We start from the raw sequence: 18,356 nt of genomic DNA on the forward strand, positions 1-18,356 counted from the left end.
CAGTGTTAATTTTGACAACATATTTTAATTTAGTCTTAGTCGACTAAATTTAAGATTAATTGAGTGGACTTTGCATTGATAATATTGATTCTAATCATATTTAATGTTGTTCCTCTGCTTCATGTTTCTGCTCCACATGAACAAAGCTCAGAGCTGATCCTTTAAACATGATCTGAGGCTCTTTCAGACGCTCAATACAAGTCTGGATGATTTTAGTCTCTCCTTTACATTTTCATTTAGTCTGATTTTAGTCGACTCAAATACCTGGACATTTTAGTCACAGTTTTAGTCTCATGAGAAACTTTTCATTTAGTTTTAGTCCAATTTTAGTCACAAAAATATCACTTTGACTAAAATTAAGACTAAATATTTCAGTCGACGACATTAACACTGCCCTGCATGCGTTGCCGTAGTAACGATGGGTAAAGGATTATTTTTTTTGCTTCTAAACGATCAACAAATGCTGAGGAAACTCTTGTAAATGTTCTCTAAATCCTGAAGCTTCACGAACGCTTTCAACGCGTCGTCAATACAAAGCGTCGCCCGGAAAAACATGAACACGGTCATGAAACTCCGCTGAGGTGTGCGCGGTCCCTTCGTGAGAGATGACATCCCTGAACTGACGAAACAAAATGGCGATGGTTCTTAAAAAAAAACAAAAAAATAACAAAAAGTCCGCTCTCACGTCTCCGAGAGGAAAGCAGCCGTTTTCTCCACACGATTCCCCCCTTTTTACCGTCGAAACACAGTCAAAAGTCTGTCAAGTTAAGGATATACGGTTCGATTTAGCGGCAAAACCGTGAACTGACGGATTGAAATTCGCCGCGGTTCCCCTTTTTTTCCTCAAATCGATTGGGGGGAAAAAAGGGGGATTTCACTTTGAATTTCAATTCCGAGACGCCACTGCTGATGAAACGAAAGAGCAAAAAAACAAAAAAACAAAAGAACGATGACATGCTGTTCTCCGATAGTGTCCTCTGCATCGCATTCGTCGACAGTGCAAAGACTAAAAAGAGTTTCTCAGCGGGTTTTTCCGGGGGCATGGCTTTTAGGAACCTTGTGGCAGTCCTGGCGCTGTCCAAGCTTCGACGAGGGGAAAACAAAAGAAACAAAAAAGAAGAAGAAGAGAAATCTGCCGAGCCGTGTGGGGCAGAGGAACTAAAAAAATATAGATACACCATTCAACTGATGTCTAGAGAGAGGTGACCCCCCAGGAGGTCTGCGGTCCCATGTGAGCCAGTCACATGAATCTCTGCAGGGTCGAGGTGTGGCGGTCAGGTTTCCCTAAAAACACAAGAACGCAAAGTGTTAGGAGGATTCGGAAACGCTGCGGAAAGATTTATACATATTTAACACATTGAGTGACAAAAACGGAAAGACTTGTTTATGCTGTTTTTTTTCTTTCTTATGTGTGGTTTTGTAGCTCTGTGATGAACAGAAGTGAAATAAATGATGATCAAAAACTTGTGAAGAATCACATCTGGACATTTGATATATATTATTGTGCTTCTTTTCTTTCTTTTTTAGTCTGAGGGGGCGTGGTGTTAGTCTGAGGGGGCGTGGTGTTAGTCTGAGGGGGCGTGGTGTTAGTCTGAGGGGGCGTGGTGTTAGTCTGAGGGGGCGTGGTGTTAGTCTGAGGGGGCGTGGTGTTAGTCTGAGGGGGCGTGGTGTTAGTCTGAGGGGGCGTGGTGTCAGTCTGAGGGGGCGTGGTGTCAGTCTGAGGGGCGTGGTGTCAGTCTGAGGGGGCGTGGTGTCAGTCTGAGGGGCGTGGTGTTAGTCTGAGGGGGCGTGGTGTCAGTCTGAGGGGGCGTGGTGTCAGTCTGAGGGGCGTGGTGTTAGTCTGAGGGGCGTGGTGTTAGTCTGAGGGGGCGTGGTGTTAGTCTGAGAGGGCGTGGTGTTAGTCTGAGGGGCGTGGTGTCAGTCTGAGGGGGCGTGGTGTTAGTCTGAGGGGGCGTGGTGTTAGTCTGAGGGGGCGTGGTGTTAGTCTGAGGGGGCGTGGTGTTAGTCTGAGGGGGTGTGGTGTTAGTCTGAGGGGCGTGGTGTCAGTCTGAGGGGGCGTGGTGTCAGTCTGAGGGGGCGTGGTGTCAGTCTGAGGGGGCGTGGTGTTAGTCTGAGGGGGCGTGGTGTTAGTCTGAGAGGGCGTGGTGTTAGTCTGAGGGGCGTGGTGTCAGTCTGAGGGGGCGTGGTGTCAGTCTGAGGGGGCGTGGTGTTAGTCTGAGGGGCGTGGTGTCAGTCTGAGGGGGCATGGTGTTAGTCTGAGGGGGCATGGTGTTAGTCTGAGGGGGCGTGGTGTTAGTCTGAGGGGGTGTGGTGTTAGTCTGAGGGGGCGTGGTGTTAGTCTGAGGGGGCGTGGTGTTAGTCTGAGGGGCGTGGTGTCAGTCTGAGGGGGTGTGGTGTCAGTCTGAGGGGGCGTGGTGTCAGTCTGAGGGGGCGTGGTGTTAGTCTGAGGGGGCGTGGTGTTAGTCTGAGGGGGCGTGGTGTTAGTCTGAGGGGGCGTGGTGTTAGTCTGAGGGGGCGTGGTGTCAGTCTGAGGGGGCGTGGTGTCAGTCTGAGGGGCGTGGTGTTATTCTGAGGGGCGTGGTGTTAGTCTGAGGGGCGTGGTGTTAGTCTGAGGGGGCGTGGTGTTAGTCTGAGGGGGCGTGGTGTTAGTCTGAGGGGCGTGGTGTTAGTCTGAGGGGGTGTGGTGTTAGTCTGAGGGGCGTGGTGTTAGTCTGAGGGGCGTGGTGTTAGTCTGAGGGGCGTGGTGTTAGTCTGAGGGGCGTGGTGTTAGTCTGAGGGGGTGTGGTGTTAGTCTGAGGGGCGTGGTGTTAGTCTGAGGGGGCGTGGTGTTAGTCTGAGGGGCGTGGTGTTAGTCTGAGGGGCGTGGTGTTAGTCTGAGGGGCGTGGTGTTAGTCTGAGGGGGCGTGGTGTTAGTCTGAGGGGCGTGGTGTCAGTCTGAGGGGGCGTGGTGTCAGTCTGAGGGGGCGTGGTGTTAGTCTGAGGGGGCGTGGTGTTAGTCTGAGGGGGCGTGGTGTTAGTGTGAGGGGGCGTGGTGTTAGTCTGAGGGGGCGTGGTGTTAGTCTGAGGGGGCGTGGTGTTAGTCTGAGGGGGCGTGGTGTTAGTGTGAGGGGGCGTGGTGTTAGTCTGAGGGGGCGTGGTGTTAGTCTGAGGGGGCGTGGTGTTAGTCTGAGGGGGCGTGGTGTTAGTCTGAGGGGGCGTGGTGTTAGTCTGAGGGGGTGTGGTGTTGCGTAGTGAACAGCTGTAAACCCGACACTGGAAAGACTGCTGCATATTCTTCATCTCTCCCCTCGAACACCATTGTTAATTCTCCAACAAGGACGACTGAGAAACATCCTGTTAAAGTCTTTAATCAGAGAACCAGCTTAAATGCATACGCGCTGATTAGCAAAAGTGATCAAAAACACAAAGGGCCAGATCTTGTGGCGGCGCACGGGGCGGCGCAGGCTCTTGGCGGCGCTATATGTGCCATTGGCCTCCGCCACCTGCAGGGGGCGTCACAAGAGGAGGCGACTGCACTGATGGAAACACGGCTGACATTCACTTCCTGGTTTACATTGCGCTGTCTTGCGTTCTTTCTTAAGCCTTAGGCTCTCACAGGTCAAACTAAAAACTTTATTTACCCCATCGTGAGCTAAACCATCGTGAGCTAAACCATCGTGAGCTAAACCATCGTGAGCTAAACCATCGTGAGCTAAACCATGGTGAGCTAAACCATGGTGAGCTAAACCATGGTGAGCTAAACCATCGTGAGCTAAACCATCGTGAGTTAAACCATGTTCACGTCTCCAGAGAAAAAGAGCGACAGCGTCCGCTGTGTCCGCTCGCCGTGAACGCGAAGCAAAACAAAAGCACATGTTCACCCCCCACAACCACACAACCACTCTCCTGGACGCAGAGTCGATCTGGTTGGAGGAAAATGTGTGTCTCCACCCACTTAAACGCGTTAAGTCTGGAGCGGCAAGATCACAAAGTGCTGCTACTGAGGCAACATGTCACGCTATCGTCTGCGTTTGGATGCACAAGATCGAGCCTGTAGTGTTTCAAAATGTGTCAACAATGTTGTCGTTGAAAATTGACTTGAAACAGAGATATTTAGGCCTTTGCCTAAATTAGTTAGTGTCGGAGGAGAGAGGAGTTAATCAGGAAGGAGAGAGTTTCATAAAACCCCCATTATCTCCGTTCCTAGAAAAAAAAATCTGTGATTTTGATCAAAACTAGCCTCTGTTTAGCTTAGATTTTTTTTACAGAATTAAACAGTTTTCACCTACGGAGAGCTTCGAGTCTCACATTTCAAACGAGCCATATCATGAGTCCAAAGCTATAACATAGAAAACACTGTGGTTACAAATATCATGACAAATGGTCTGGATTGTCGGCTCTGCAGCTAAATCCCCAAAACAGCGCGGCCTCAATGTGTTAAGAAAGTGCACGTTTGTTGTTCTTTGTAAAGAGTTTAAGATGGAGACGGCTGGCAGGTGAGAATGGGAATAAAGAAAGAAAAAAAAGCTGAAGTTCTAATTGAAAGTTCCTGAAAAATTGTCGTTAATTGTATCCGGAATTTTCCACTCCTTTGCAATTTTCCTTCTTTGTCTGCAGGCACTAACTAACGTCCAATTATTTTCTCATAACCGTGTCCAAAAGTTGAGATAATTTTGATGATTAAAAAATAAAGGACTCTCAGCCAAAAGATGAATGAGGCAAATTTCCAAATAATGATACATTTTTCTTTCAAAAACTGGATCTTGAGTTGCACACACTCTCTCTCCTCTCGGAAGACTATAGAACTATTTCCTACATAATGTCAAAAACTAACCCCTGTTTCTTTGTCCTGGATTATGTCACTTGTTCTGAGATGTTTCTGACTCGTTTCGATACATTTCGTCCTTATTTCAGCTCATTTTCTTTGCCAATGGAAGGTAAGAAAACTGGTCTTATCTCATTGGCAGTTTTACTTTCTTATTTCAAGCGAGATTTACCCTAGAACTGGTCTGAAATGTCCTCAAACAAGCAAAGCAAAAGTGTCTAAATGAGTGAAAACCGCTCAAAACAAGAAACATTTCCTCAAAATCCCAGTCTCACAGTGGCTCAGTGGTTAGTGGTTCTCACACACGGGGGCGGGGCCTGAGCTGTTGAAGCTAAATGCTAACCGGTAGCTTGCTAACGTCTTGAGCAGCTAAACCTCTTAGCTCCCACCTGAAACCGAGCACATTTTCTCCGGCTTTTACCCCAGTCCAAAAGCTTCTGGAAAAAAGGTGAGAAAATAGCAACAAAACTGGGACGAAAACAATGATGAAAATGTGAAAAAAGTGAGAATAATTTAACGAAAAAGTGACAAAAGATTTACACAAAAATTACAAAAAAAATGACAACAATTTGACGAAAAATTGAGAAAAAATGGATGAAAAAGTGACAAAAAATTGACAAAAAATTTACCCAAAAATTTACCAAAAAATTACTAAAATGGACAAAAATTTGACAAAAAAGTGACAAAAACGTCAAGAAAATTGGACAAAAATGAGATGCAAAAAGTAATTAACTAGACTCGATCAGGAAAAGTGTCTAAATGAGTGAAAACCGCTCAAAACAAGAAACATTTCCTCAACTCAACTCATTCAACGCTTGATATTCACTTTTTGCAGTGTGGCCTGTGCTGCTCGTGGCTGCAGTTCCCCAAAGCGTCCGCTAGAGGCCACTGCAGACCACGGGCGGCGGCTCCATGGGCTCCTTCACCCTGAGCCTCCTCTCCAGCCGCAGTGATCCGCTTGTCCTCAGAAGACCCGCTCACAAAAGGCTGGGGCTGCTTTGTGTTACCCTGAATGCCGTCTTTACAGCGTGACAGCGGCGGGGGGGGCCACTCGGCCACTTTTACACACAATCACACACAGAGATGTCGAGTTCTCCGCGGAGACGTGACCTAATCCGTTAAACAACCCGTCTGTTGGTAAATCAGCCTCTGCAACTCACTGGTTCCTGATTCGCGCCTTCATTTGTTGCTGTTCTCGCGCCGAAAGAGCTCTGGCACCTGTCGAGCGTTGTGTGCAAACACGGGAGCGCCGGTTTGTGTGTCTCCGGGCTTGTGTTTCATTGTAATGGCAGTCTGTTTGTGAGCGGGGGGAGGGGGGAGGAGGAAACGTAGCAGCAGCAGCAGCAGGAGCAGCAGGGGGAGGAGATTCAAGAGGATACCTGAGCTTTGGAATCACAACAGCACCGTGTTCACAAAAAGCCACAATCTGCACCTGGGCTGTAGCAAAACCTTCTACAGGAAAATCAGTGAGCAAGAAACACGCTTCTCTGATTGGTCGATTAAACTCCACTTCCTGTTCCGTCTGTTGTTTACAAAATGGAGCGGGATCAGACTGTGGGCCCCGTCCGAAACCAGCAGACTGGTGAGAGGTGACATGATAAGAAGCTTCCGAATTGGGCTGTCAGTTAGGAAGGAGACGGGGGGGGAGGAGCCTCGATGCGAAGTATCATAGCCACTTTAGCATAGGGACCTCTGATGCTAACTATCATAGCCACTTTAGCATAGGGACCTCTGATGCTAACTATCATAGCCACTTTAGCATAGGGACCTCTGATGCTAACTATCATAGCCACTTTAGCATAGGGACCTCTGATGCTAACTATCATAGCCACTTTAGCATAGGGACCTCTGATGCTAACTATCATAGCCACTTTAGCATAGGGACCTCTGGTGGTAACTAACCGGTGATTAGGAGCTATGTGCCATCCCATAAGCCACTGCACCAATCCCCCCACCCCCCTCGCCCCCACCCTCAGTGATTCATGCGCAACCACTGTTGATTGACAGGAGCACATTTAATAATAATAATAAAAAGTAAGATTCTGCACAAGCCAAACGTATAAAGTGATAAATCCATGTTGTCGTCTCCACAGCTCAGTCACATGTCAGTGTTAAAGAGGAAACTCAGGAAACAGATTTGTTTTCATTTAGTAGAAACTTGTAAATATGTTGTTGTTTTGACACTATGTTGTTGTTGTTTGACACTATACAGTAGGGGGCGACATGCGCTTTTGTTGGCCTGCAGTCTGCCAATAGTAAATGCTGCTGAAGCAAAAGTTCACTAACTGCATCTAACAGTCGACCCCATGAAAGGTTGAGGATCAGGAGCTAAGGTTTGGACATAGAGGCTGTGATTTGATGGTTTCGGACGCAGACTGTGGTGTTTTGTTTTTTACTTTTAATACGACAGTGACAGTAACTACACTGAGAATGCTCAGATCTTTTTACGGACGAAATGGGAGATAAATGAGCCGATACTCATCATGAGATGAGATGATGCCAGACGAGTCAAAACCAGGACTAAACCAAGACTAAACCAGGACTAAACCAAGACTAAACCAGGACTAAAGCAGGACTAAACCAGGACTAAACCAGGACTAAACCAGGACTATTAGGAGATATTCTTTCTTCACATGACACTGTGAAGGCTCCGGCAGAGACATCGAACACGACTAATGACGACTGTCCGAGGGAAAGAGACGCGGAACAAGGAAGTAAACATGACCTGACCAGGGTTTTGCTCTCTGACCTCTGGAGCTGCTCATGCCAATGTTTCTGCCTCAGATCTACTCGTCTGTTTTTGTTTTGTGTCTCTTCCTGGTTCTGTTTTCCGCTCTCTGGCTCAGTCGTGTTCACAAACCAAATGATCCACTTCAGAGTTCGTTCTCAGCCGGACCAGGCTTCGTTTCTTTGTCCCGGATCAGAGTCCTTCTGCGAGCCGGACTATCCGAGCTAACGGGCCAAGATTCGGACGGAGAGGAGGCTGTGAACGCGACCTCAGATCAGTCTCTGCTGTTACGCCTCACAGTCTCCGCCCTGTGTCGCTCTCGCTGATTCGTTCGCTGGATCGAGCCGATTTCCGCGAAGGGGCCGGTTTTATTAGTCGACACAAGAGGGAATTTACTGATACTTGTTAACGGCGACGCGATGCCGACAGACCCTCATTATTCTGCTGCTGCTGCTGCTGCTGCTGCTGCTGCTGCTGCTGCTGCTCAGCTCCAGAACACAAGGAGGATTGTTTTGCCCACATTAGATCACTTTCTGTTCAGCGTCTTTGGCCTGAGACGGGATCAGGCTCAGCAGCAAATCCTCCACAGTCACGAGGCGTCAAACAGCTGCTGTATATACTGTATACATCGATCAATCGTTTTCTGGCTCACACAGATTCAAATACAGCAAAAATGACATAAAAATATTGTATTTTTGATGAAAACCTACTTTGTTTTTATAATAATGTGTTTTAATTTTCCCTGGAAATTATACAAAATAATCTGAATTAAGAAAAAAACGTGTGCTTGTTCCATTGGAATGAATAGGTTTAATCTGCTTTCAGGCCAAACCAAATCTACTCAGTCTTTAGATTTAATCTCTTAACTCAAGTCATTTCTTAGTATTCTTAGAGTTTTCTTTTAGGATTATGGCCTTAAAGGCTGCTCTGCTAAGACATTTTAAGGAATTGACAGTATTTTTCACATTTCTAGAGTACTTTAACAGACATTTCATCTCTGATTTGTGTCCTAATATTTCTCAAAATCATCTTGAGGGCCAGAGTTTGATGATGGAGGGCCGGTTTTGATAAGATAAGATAAGATAATCCTTCTCACAATGGAGAAATTCACTTGTTACAGTCGGCGTTCAAGAAGATCACTCAGAGTTGTGCAAAAACAGACAGGAAAATGTGCAACCAGTAAAATAGAATAAAAACGAGGTACAACAAGCAGCAGAAACACAACAATAGCTGAGCAACAACAATAGGATAAAAACTAGAACAGGTCATATAAGTAAAATATCGGGGTGTAAAGTTACAGTCCTGGTGCCCCCGGGCCTGATGTTGCCTACACCTGGTTTAGTGTGACGTCACGATTTCTGCTTCCGGGTCCTGGCAGACTGGAGAATATGTGACAAAAAACATTAAAAACTCTTAAAAACAACCATCAACATTTCTGACACCGAACAGAGAGTTACTGAACCAACTTATTTCTCAAAACTCATGAGCCAAAACAACCTACTGCTAAAAAAGTAATGTCACCAAAGTCACTTCTTCCGGGGTTAGCGTAGCTGCACCGTTAGCATTTCCGCTAACCCGGATGTAGCGATTTTGGTAAATATGACTTTTATAGCAGTAGGTTCAGCATGTTTGGCTCATGAATCTGATAAATAAGTCTGTTCAGTAACTCTCTGTGGAGTTTCACAAATATTGATTGTGGTTTTAAAGAGTTTTTTTGTACTTTCTCGCACATCTGTGTATTGACTCTGGGCATAACCTCAAATCATAACAACGGCGCCCAAGACGTGACTTCCTGTTTCGATTCAGCTCGCCAAAATAAAAGCACACAGCTCGTCTGATTGATTAGTTCAGCAGGTACTGGCAACATTACAAGAATATAATAAATACACACATTTTAAGTGTCTGTTAATAGTGAGGCAGTTAGTTAAGACGGTGCTTTTATTTTGGCGTGCTGCATCGAAACAGGAAGTCACTTCTTGGGCGCCGTTGTTATGATTTGAAGTTATGCACAGAGTCAATTTGTGTAATCCTCTTAACCCCCACCCTCACCGGGCACAAATCTCTCCAGTTCGGCTTTACCCAAATCTAAAAGCTTCTTGAAAAAATGTGTCGAAATAGCAACAAGGAACGAGAATGAAAACAAAACAAAAAAGTGACCAAAAAAAATGACTCGTTTCAACCCAAACCTCGCCGTACTTTAACATAAAGACAGTATGTGTGTGGCCCCTCCCCCTCGGGGCGTGTCACAGACAGTATGTGTGTGGCCCCTCCCCCTCGGGGCGTGTCACAGACAGTATGTGTGTGGCCCCTCCCCCTCGGGGCGTGTCACAGACAGTATGTGTGTGGCCCCTCCCCCTCAGGACGTATCACAGACAGTATGTGTGTGGCTCCTCCCCCTCAGGACGTATCACAGACAGCATGTGTGTGGCCCCTCCCCCTCGGGGCGTGTCACAGACAGTATGTGTGTGGCCCCTCCCCCTCAGGGCGTATCACAGACAGTATGTGTGTGGCTCCTCCCCCTCAGGACGTATCACAGACAGCATGTGTGTGGCCCCTCCCCCTCGGGGCGTGTCACAGACAGTATGTGTGTGGCCCCTCCCCCTCAGGGCGTATCACAGACAGTATGTGCGTGGCCCCTCCCCCTCAGGACGTATCACAGACAGTATGTGCGTGGCCCCTCCCCCTCAGGACGTATCACAGACAGTATGTGCGTGGCCCCTCCCCCTCAGGACGTATCACAGACAGTATGTGCGTGGCCCCTCCCCCTCAGGACGTATCACAGACAGTATGTGCGTGGCCCCTCCCCCTCAGGACGTATCACAGACAGTATGTGTGTGGCCCCTCCCCCTCGGGGCGTATCACAGACAGTATGTGCGTGGCCCCTCCCCCTCGGGGCGTATCACAGACAGTATGTGTGTGGCCCCTCCCCCTCAGGGCGTATCACAGACAGTATGTGTGTGGCCCCTCCCCCTCGGGGCGTATCACAGACAGTATGTGTGTGGCCCCTCCCCCTCGGGGCGTATCACAGACAGTATGTGCGTGGCCCCTCCCCCTCAGGACGTATCACAGACAGTATGTGTGTGGCCCCTCCCCCTCAGGGCGTATCACAGACAGTATGTGTGTGGCTCCTCCCCCTCGGGGCGTATCACAGACAGTATGTGTGTGGCCCCTCCCCCTCAGGACGTATCACAGACAGTATGTGTGTGGCCCCTCCCCCTCAGGGCGTATCACAGACAGTATGTGTGTGGCCCCTCCCCCTCAGGACGTATCACAGACAGTATGTGTGTGGCCCCTCCCCCTCAGGACGTATCACAGACAGTATGTGCGTGGCCCCTCCCCCTCGGGGCGTATCACAGTATGTGCCTGGCCCCTCCCCCTCGGGGCGGACGTACCTGTGGAGTAGGAGAGGTCGTACTGGCCTGAGAGCAGGGGGTATCCCAGGTGGTGGTGCGAGGCCATGATGCGCTGGGAGGGGGAGGAGCGCGGCCGGTCCACGTCCCTGTCCCGCTCCCGCTCCCTGTCCCCGGCCGCCCCGCGCTCGGGCTCCCTGTCCCGCTCGTGGGGCGCCTTGTCTCCCACCGTGGGCGACTTGCTCTTGTACTGGCTGGCGTGCTGGTGCAGGATGTCCAGCGCTTTGGAGTCCGACGCCGTTTTCGATACAGTGGGGCTGGCACGGGACTTGTCGCCGGCCTCCTCGGCGGCGGAGATCTTCCCCCCGTACGGCGAGAAGGGGTAACCGCCGGGAAGGTAGGAGCCTGGGGGAGAGAGGAGCAGGGTGAGTGGGATGTTCCATTAACGCCTATTGGTGCAAATCGACAACATACCTCTTCCTGCCAGACTGTGGCTAAAATAACGTTTTGACACAGAACAAAATGAAACCGTTGGTGTTGTTTGCAAAGCGAATACCAAGTGGATCTACTGGACCACAAACAAGAGTTCCACGTCCGAAAATAATGTGCAATTATAACATAATTTGCAAATAAGTCATGGTAAATAGAGGTATCTGATGTACAATGTAATATAAAACCTCAGGAAAGGGAGCGAAATATGATAATTAGTGACACAAACTGTAGATAGGCCCCCCCCAACGGGCTCATGAACCTCGTCTTTTCATGCACCTCACAGTAAAGGAACATCTTCTTAAAAAAAAAAAAAACAGATGTTAGGGCAGCTGGGTGGGGGTTTGTTGATGGGGAGCTAACGCCCTCTTCAACTAGCCCGCTCGACACCCTGGCTTTTTAACGCACTACACTATGCAGGGCTTAAATACTTACTACATATTACATAATTCATTGGTATTGATTGATGACATTGATAACCATTCGACTGACAATCGTTCGCCGTTTGTAACTTGCTTTGTACCAAACATTGTATATGTAACGAGACTGTTGTTGTAGTTGTGCTGCGCTTCTCTTCTGCTAAATTCTGTTAAATACATGAACATTCCCTTAAGTGCTTTGTAAGGGTGGTCCACTTTGAAATGTAACAGGTTCCTTGCTAAGGAGGCAAATCCAATTATGATGTTGCTTAATGTATCATTGTATTATAATGTGTTAAATCACAGACGGGTACGTTGTGTTCATGTGTGTGCATGCTGTGTTCCAAGGCTCTAGTACTTTGTAATATGTTCAGTGGTACTATTGTTGTGATATCCACTTTTATTGTAATGATTTCGGGGTGGGCGTCTATAAGCTTTTGCTTCGGCCCACTCCTTTTGAGCAGAATTTTAACTGCTCAAATGAACAAAATAAACTAATATTTTGTAGATAAATTGTCTGCACCTTTATAAAGTGCTTTTTTTTCTCCTCCAACATCTGGTGATGAAGCAGCAGCAGCAGCAGGGAAGGCACTGATGACAGGAACAGCAGTGATGAAGATGTTACTGAACATCCTGATGCCCTTCCTGTTACCAGTGCTGCTGCTGCAGGATGACATCAGCTGCTCAAAATCAACACTTTACAAGTATTTAGTGAAAGCGTTAGCTCTGTTTACTGTTCTAATATCCTAACCTGATACACAAGTGCTCAGTGTATCTTACAGTACATTTGTAATCATTCAGAACAAACTAATTTTGTCACTTTAATACATTTACAACTTTTGCCTGTTGTTGTCAATAGGTACCGTTCACGATTTAGAATGTGATGATGTCATAATGTCAGATGGAGGGCGGGGACAAGACAACTCTATGGGAGAAATGCAGTTTTTGGAAGAAATCTCCAAAACGAAAATTGACAAATGTTTTTCCTCTTCAGTGTCTGATCGTGATCGGATTCACAAACCTGTGATATTATTGTTATGTCTGAAAGTCCTTTCTATTGGACAACATCATGGTCATGTTTTCACATATTGTCACCACTTTTTGACATTTTTTAGAGATAATAATTGGACATTAGCTCATATGAGCCGACAGAGGAGACGATTAACTTTTGTTTCATGTGGATTCCTCCAGTCACGACTGAGATATGAGCCAAAAAACAAAGACATAAAAATATGCATTTTGTCAGTTACCACCGTTACCATAGTTACCGTCAGTTGACCTCCACCTCAATGTTAAACTATGGCTCTTTAGAATGTTGTGATGTCACGTGAACGCTACCTATTTACAACATACCAAAAAAATTGCATTTATGCCTGTTGTTGCCGATTTGCAACATACCTAAAACTATATCTGTACTATGTGCGACGTAAAAATTTACAATCTCCACTTAATTTACCATCAGCTTGAAAGCAAAAACACTGATAATATTTTTTTTTTTATATAATTGGAAACACATTCAGGTGTTAAGGGGTTAATGTTTGTTTCACATGATCCAGGTCTGTAGAACTGTGGAAGTCCTTTCGAGACCATTTCCATTTTAGATTCTCACTGAGGGCACGAATTTATGAATGATGTTTTAAAGCAGCACCAAGTCACTCGTTTACCTTAATAAATCCTTTCCGTCGTCCCTCTGTGGGGAACCTAAGTGTTAATGGGAGGATTGGGGGGTCTTTCATCTCCCCCCGGTGTCTCGGGACAGAAAACTACACTTGCAACTTTCCCTGAGGCCCCAATACACTCTAATAGAATCACGAAGAAGAAGCTAACACGCTAACGGGCAAAGCTAACTTAAGACTAGCGACACTTAAACAGTATTTACAGCCAAGTTTGAGTGAAAAAAATGATCTCCGTTATGTAATTGGATCTGTCAGCGTAGTATTTACTCTCACGGACAATTAACTCATTGACTGGCAGCCATTTTGAAAAATCAGAGAGCTCCCACTGCCAGAGGTTTTTCAGGATTTTTACTGTGTTTTCAAGACCCACATAAAATTTAGGTCTATGTCAACACGAACAGAAAGATTACACTCCCCAAAAAGCTGAGACAACTAGCTTTTTTTTTAGCAGAAACCCTCACTGCCAGGATTAGCATAAGGGTAACACTTTACATTACGGGCCGGTAAGTCCTTGGTACTTACAGAGGTACTTATAGAACTTATGGTGGTGCTTACAGTGGTAAATACTAGTAATAATAGTGGTACTTCTAGCTGCTTATTGTGGTACTTAAAGGATACTATAGTGAGAATTACCAGGTATGTACTTCTAGATACAGTGGTGACTCTTAGTAATGAAGGTTGTACTTCTTGTTTTCTCTAATGCTGATTTATCTTGTTTCACAGTCACAAAATCCTACATACTTCTGTTTGTAGAAGTACCTCATTCACTACCTATGAATTGCAGCTGTAGTATCCTTGAATTACCAATAAGTACCACAGATGTATCACTGTAACTACTAGAAACTATCACTTAAAGTACCAAAGTAAATAGAAGTACAACCTCCATTACTAAGAGCATTACGACTGTATCTCTTAGTAATGAGAGATACTGTGGTAACTCTGTGTCTCCCTAACCCTAACCACTAGTAATTACCACTTGTAGTACCACATTAACCTAGAGTTACCACTGTAAGTACCACTTTAAGTACCACAATAAGTACCAAGAAGTACCACAATAATTAAGCAAAACAGTGACGTGTATAGACGTCATTGGCAGTCAATGAGTTAATGAGTAAAAAACGTTTAATGCTGCGACACCTGCAGTGGCGCTTATGGCCTCCAGGGGCATGAGATGCTTAGTTCTGCTTTAAACAAAAAAAAAGTTGAAATAGATTCTTCACAGTAGTTGCCTCTTCCTATAGTTACACATTTCCTCAGTGAGTTTGGCGAGAAGTGTTTATTTTATGTTTTCAAATGAGAATGAGATGTTTATGCATAAAGACCGTCCCACCTTTGCTCTGCTCGATCCCGTCAGATCTGAAGCTCAGCAGGAGGGGTCGGACTGAGATGTGAGACCGTTTGGAAACACCAGGAAGCCTGAGTGACTGTGGTGAGTGAGAGGTCGGGGGGGGTCGGGGGGGGGTCGGGGGGGCTGATGGCACAGACTGGCTGTGTTACTTTCGTCAACCAAAATATTTAGTCTTAATTTTAGTCAAAGTGATATTTTTGTGACTAAAATTGGACTAAAACTAAATCAAAAGTTTTTAATGAGACTAAAACTGTGACTAAAACATCCAGATATTTTGGTCTACGACTAAAATAAGACTAAATGAAAAGGAGAGACTAAAATCATCCAAACTTCACTGAGAGTGTGAAGTCCATGAAGCAGAGCTCATTGATTATATATGATTATAATGAATATTATAAATTTAGTCGACTAAATTAACTTCAACTACACTGCAAAAAGTCATTAACTAGATCAGTCTAAACATCTCAGTTTGAGCACAATAATCCACATTTTAGTTGTTTTGACTGGTTAAGAAGTTGTTGGGCATTTGTCCCAGATTATTTCACTTGTTCTGAGATGTTTCTGACTCGTTTCGATACATTTCGTCCTTATTTCAGGTCATTTTCTTTGCCAATGGGGAAAGAAAATTGGTCTGATCTCATTGGCGATTTTACTTTCTTATTTCAAGCGAGATTTACCCTAGAACTGGTCTGAAATGTCCTCAAACAAGCAAAGGAAACTCGGTCCGATCAGGAAAAGTGTCTAAATGAGTGAAAACCGCTCAAAACAAGAAACATTTCCTCAATTCAACTCATTTAGGCCAATGCTTGATATTCTCTTGATCATTCATTCACTTTTTGCAGTGTAAAACTAGACCAAAATTAAATTACATTTTAGTCAAAAGACTGAAACTAAATTAAAGTATGTTGTCTAAATGAACACTGCAGACCGGTTGCCTCGCTTCCATCACTCTACCCCCGAGGCAGCTGTGGCTACAATAACAGCTCACCATCACCGAGTCTGGTGTGAACGAATAATGCACAAAACTGTAAAGCGACTTTGAGAATCTGGAAAAGTTATTATTATAACTATAAAAAATGGCCAAAATTGCCAATGTTTCAAAATCTAAATAACGGATAAACCCAGATTTACACTGCAAAAAGTGCCCGACTAAAAACAAGGAATAAAATCTTAAGGCATTTTGTCTTGTTTTAATGAAAAAATTCTGCCAATGGGGTCAGTGTGTTTTTCTTGCTAAGAATTCTTATTTCTAGAATATTTTTCTTACCATAAAACAAGAGAGAAACACTAAATTTAAGCAAATAAATAACTAGAATTAAGCAAAATGTCGTCAGAAAATGGAATCATTTAAGGAAAACATTCTTATTTAGTGAAAAATTGTGGGTATTTGACTTAAATGTTGCTTGATTTAAGTAAAATGTTCTAAATTACTCACATTTTTGAGCAAAATGTTCTTAATAAATACTAATATTTAAGGAAAGTATTGCCGCGCCCGGAGACCCGCCTCCATGATGTGGAGCCAGAATCACCTGCTGGAGGATTCACCTATTGTACATGTTTTTAGTGGCAGACACGGGGAGAACATGCTCCACACAGAAAGGCCCCGTCCTGGTGGGAATCGAACCCGGGACCTTCGAGCTGTGAAGCTGAGGCTTTAACCGCTGTGCCACCGAGCCGCCCACTTTAAAGAATGGAATGTTTTATCTCTCTGTGAGAATCAGTTCTGACATTAAGTAAATATTAATCTTAGTTTTTCTTAAAATAAGAAAAAATATTCTTTGTCTAAAACTGAAGAAGATTCAAAAAGTTTTTCTTTTTTGTTACAAGAAAAATTATCATGTTTTTTAGCAAATTTATCTGAACAAGAAATGGCCAGATTTTATTTCCTAAAATAAGATTTTTTTTCTCAAGAAAACTTTGCTCGGAAAGACATTATTACTTTTTAGGAAAAAAATAAGAACTTATTATTTAAAGTAAGACATTTTTACTTGCTTAGAATCCACTTTTTGCAGTGTAAATGTATGGTTTTATGTCGTTTAGTAACAAAGACTTTTCCCGAGGGGATTTTGGATCTTGTTTAGTTTTTGAATAAACTCATGGGTTCAAAGCTCAATAAATCAGGCAGGGAATAAGATCTTAAACACCTCTTATATAATGATATTGTTATGACCGAGACGAGAAGGTTCAGAGTCTGAAATGGAGAAGTTGTTGCACGAGTGGAACAAAAACCGGCCCTAAAGTTTCTATCATTTCTCTGGTCTTTCACAGCGGGTTTCTCCCACACAGGAAATGACCATATTTGGATTCTAGCATCATATCAGGCGCCCTGGATCAGATAATATAGATAAGACAAGATAAGATAATCCTTTATTGATGCCACAACGGGGAAATTCAAGCTCATATGTTTAAGCCTGAGTGTTTTTCCCTCTCTCGTGGTGGAGCAGATTTAAAGAGAGTGAAAGGAGCTTGTGTACCTGGGTAGTTCTGCATCATGACCGACGGCATGCCCCTGTACCCCGGGTGGTTGGGGTCAAAGCCCTGTCCGTAGGGGTACCCGTGCATGTAGGGCATGTACCCCTGGTGCTGTGCGAGGGGCGAGGAGAACTGCATGTGTGGGTTTGAGCGCGAGTCTTTGAGGATGCGGTGCTCCTCTGCCATCCTCTCGCTCTCCTTCGCCTCCTCCTTCGGCCCGCTCTGAGAGTCTTTAGGCCGGGCTCGCTCCTCCTTCAGTTTACGCTCCCGCTCTCGGTCCCGCTCCCGGTCGTCCTTCCACCGGGGCGGCGGCTGCTGGTGCTCCTCCTCCGCCGACGGCTTCTGGCTCTCGGGATACTGCTGCAGAACAAGCACAGGGTTAGTCTCTGGAGTGCAGGAGATCAGTGCAATGTTTCAGCTGGAGGAACGAGCAGGAAATCTGGTTTATGTTTTCTCCATAAGCCAATATCTGAAAATGACTGGGGGTCCACTCAAAATGTCAGTTTTTATCACAGGTTTCGTGCGTTTGGTGGGTCCACAGAAGGACGGCCTCACGATTCAAACCGGGCCTGTCGGTCTCTCATAAGGGGCTTCTGAACCGCTCTTTGTCTGACCCGTCAAGCGAAGCACAAGTGTTTAATATTTCCTAGAGCTGACTATAAACAAAGATGGAGTCCAATATGGCCCCTGCAAAACATTAAAAGGACTATACAGAGTTTAAAAATGTTAAAACTAAGTCTGAACAGACGTCATGTTTGCACTGGAAGTTGTGAAGAAGGAGCTCTTTCTAACCTACTCTGGACACGCCTGTTCTTTTTCTTACCCTATGATAATGTCACGGAGAAAAGTACGTTTGGCTACGAGGACTTTGTTCAACCTTCCCTAAAGAAGAGGCCGCTCGCCAGATGAATTTCTTTCCGGGATTTGGCGACTTTCACCAAAATAGTGTTTTTCTGTGACTGTCTCTGATGTTTGTGAAGCTTCACCAGAATCAAAGTGGATTCACTTTTATACCAACATGAATCCCATAATGTAAACACCTGATGGAGCAGAGCAGTGAGTCAATCAAA

At 45.3% G+C, this 18,356-nt stretch overlaps 1 protein-coding gene across 2 annotated transcripts in view; it reads right to left on the bottom strand.

Annotated features, from left to right (window-relative positions):
- Positions 1–1,113: 1,113 nt before the first annotated feature.
- Positions 1,114–18,356, bottom strand: part of znf609b (zinc finger protein 609b) — a 283,849-nt gene continuing 266,606 nt past the window's right edge. The window contains exons 6-8 of one of the 2 annotated variants that reach the window (XM_079554664.1): positions 17,289–17,643; positions 10,925–11,287; positions 1,114–1,284 (exon numbers count right to left, since the gene is read on the bottom strand). In XM_079554664.1, the coding sequence (XP_079410790.1) occupies positions 1,241–1,284; positions 10,925–11,287; positions 17,289–17,643 (762 nt within the window). In that variant the 3' untranslated portion in view covers positions 1,114–1,240. Of the gene's footprint in view, positions 1,285–10,924; positions 11,288–17,288; positions 17,647–18,356 lie in introns of both variants that reach the window. The other variant, XM_079554663.1, reaches the window with a different exon arrangement.

This window comes from Gobius niger (assembly GCF_951799975.1).
Source record: "Gobius niger genome assembly, chromosome: 4".
In the NCBI taxonomy this organism is placed as follows: Eukaryota; Metazoa; Chordata; class Actinopteri; order Gobiiformes; family Gobiidae; genus Gobius; species Gobius niger.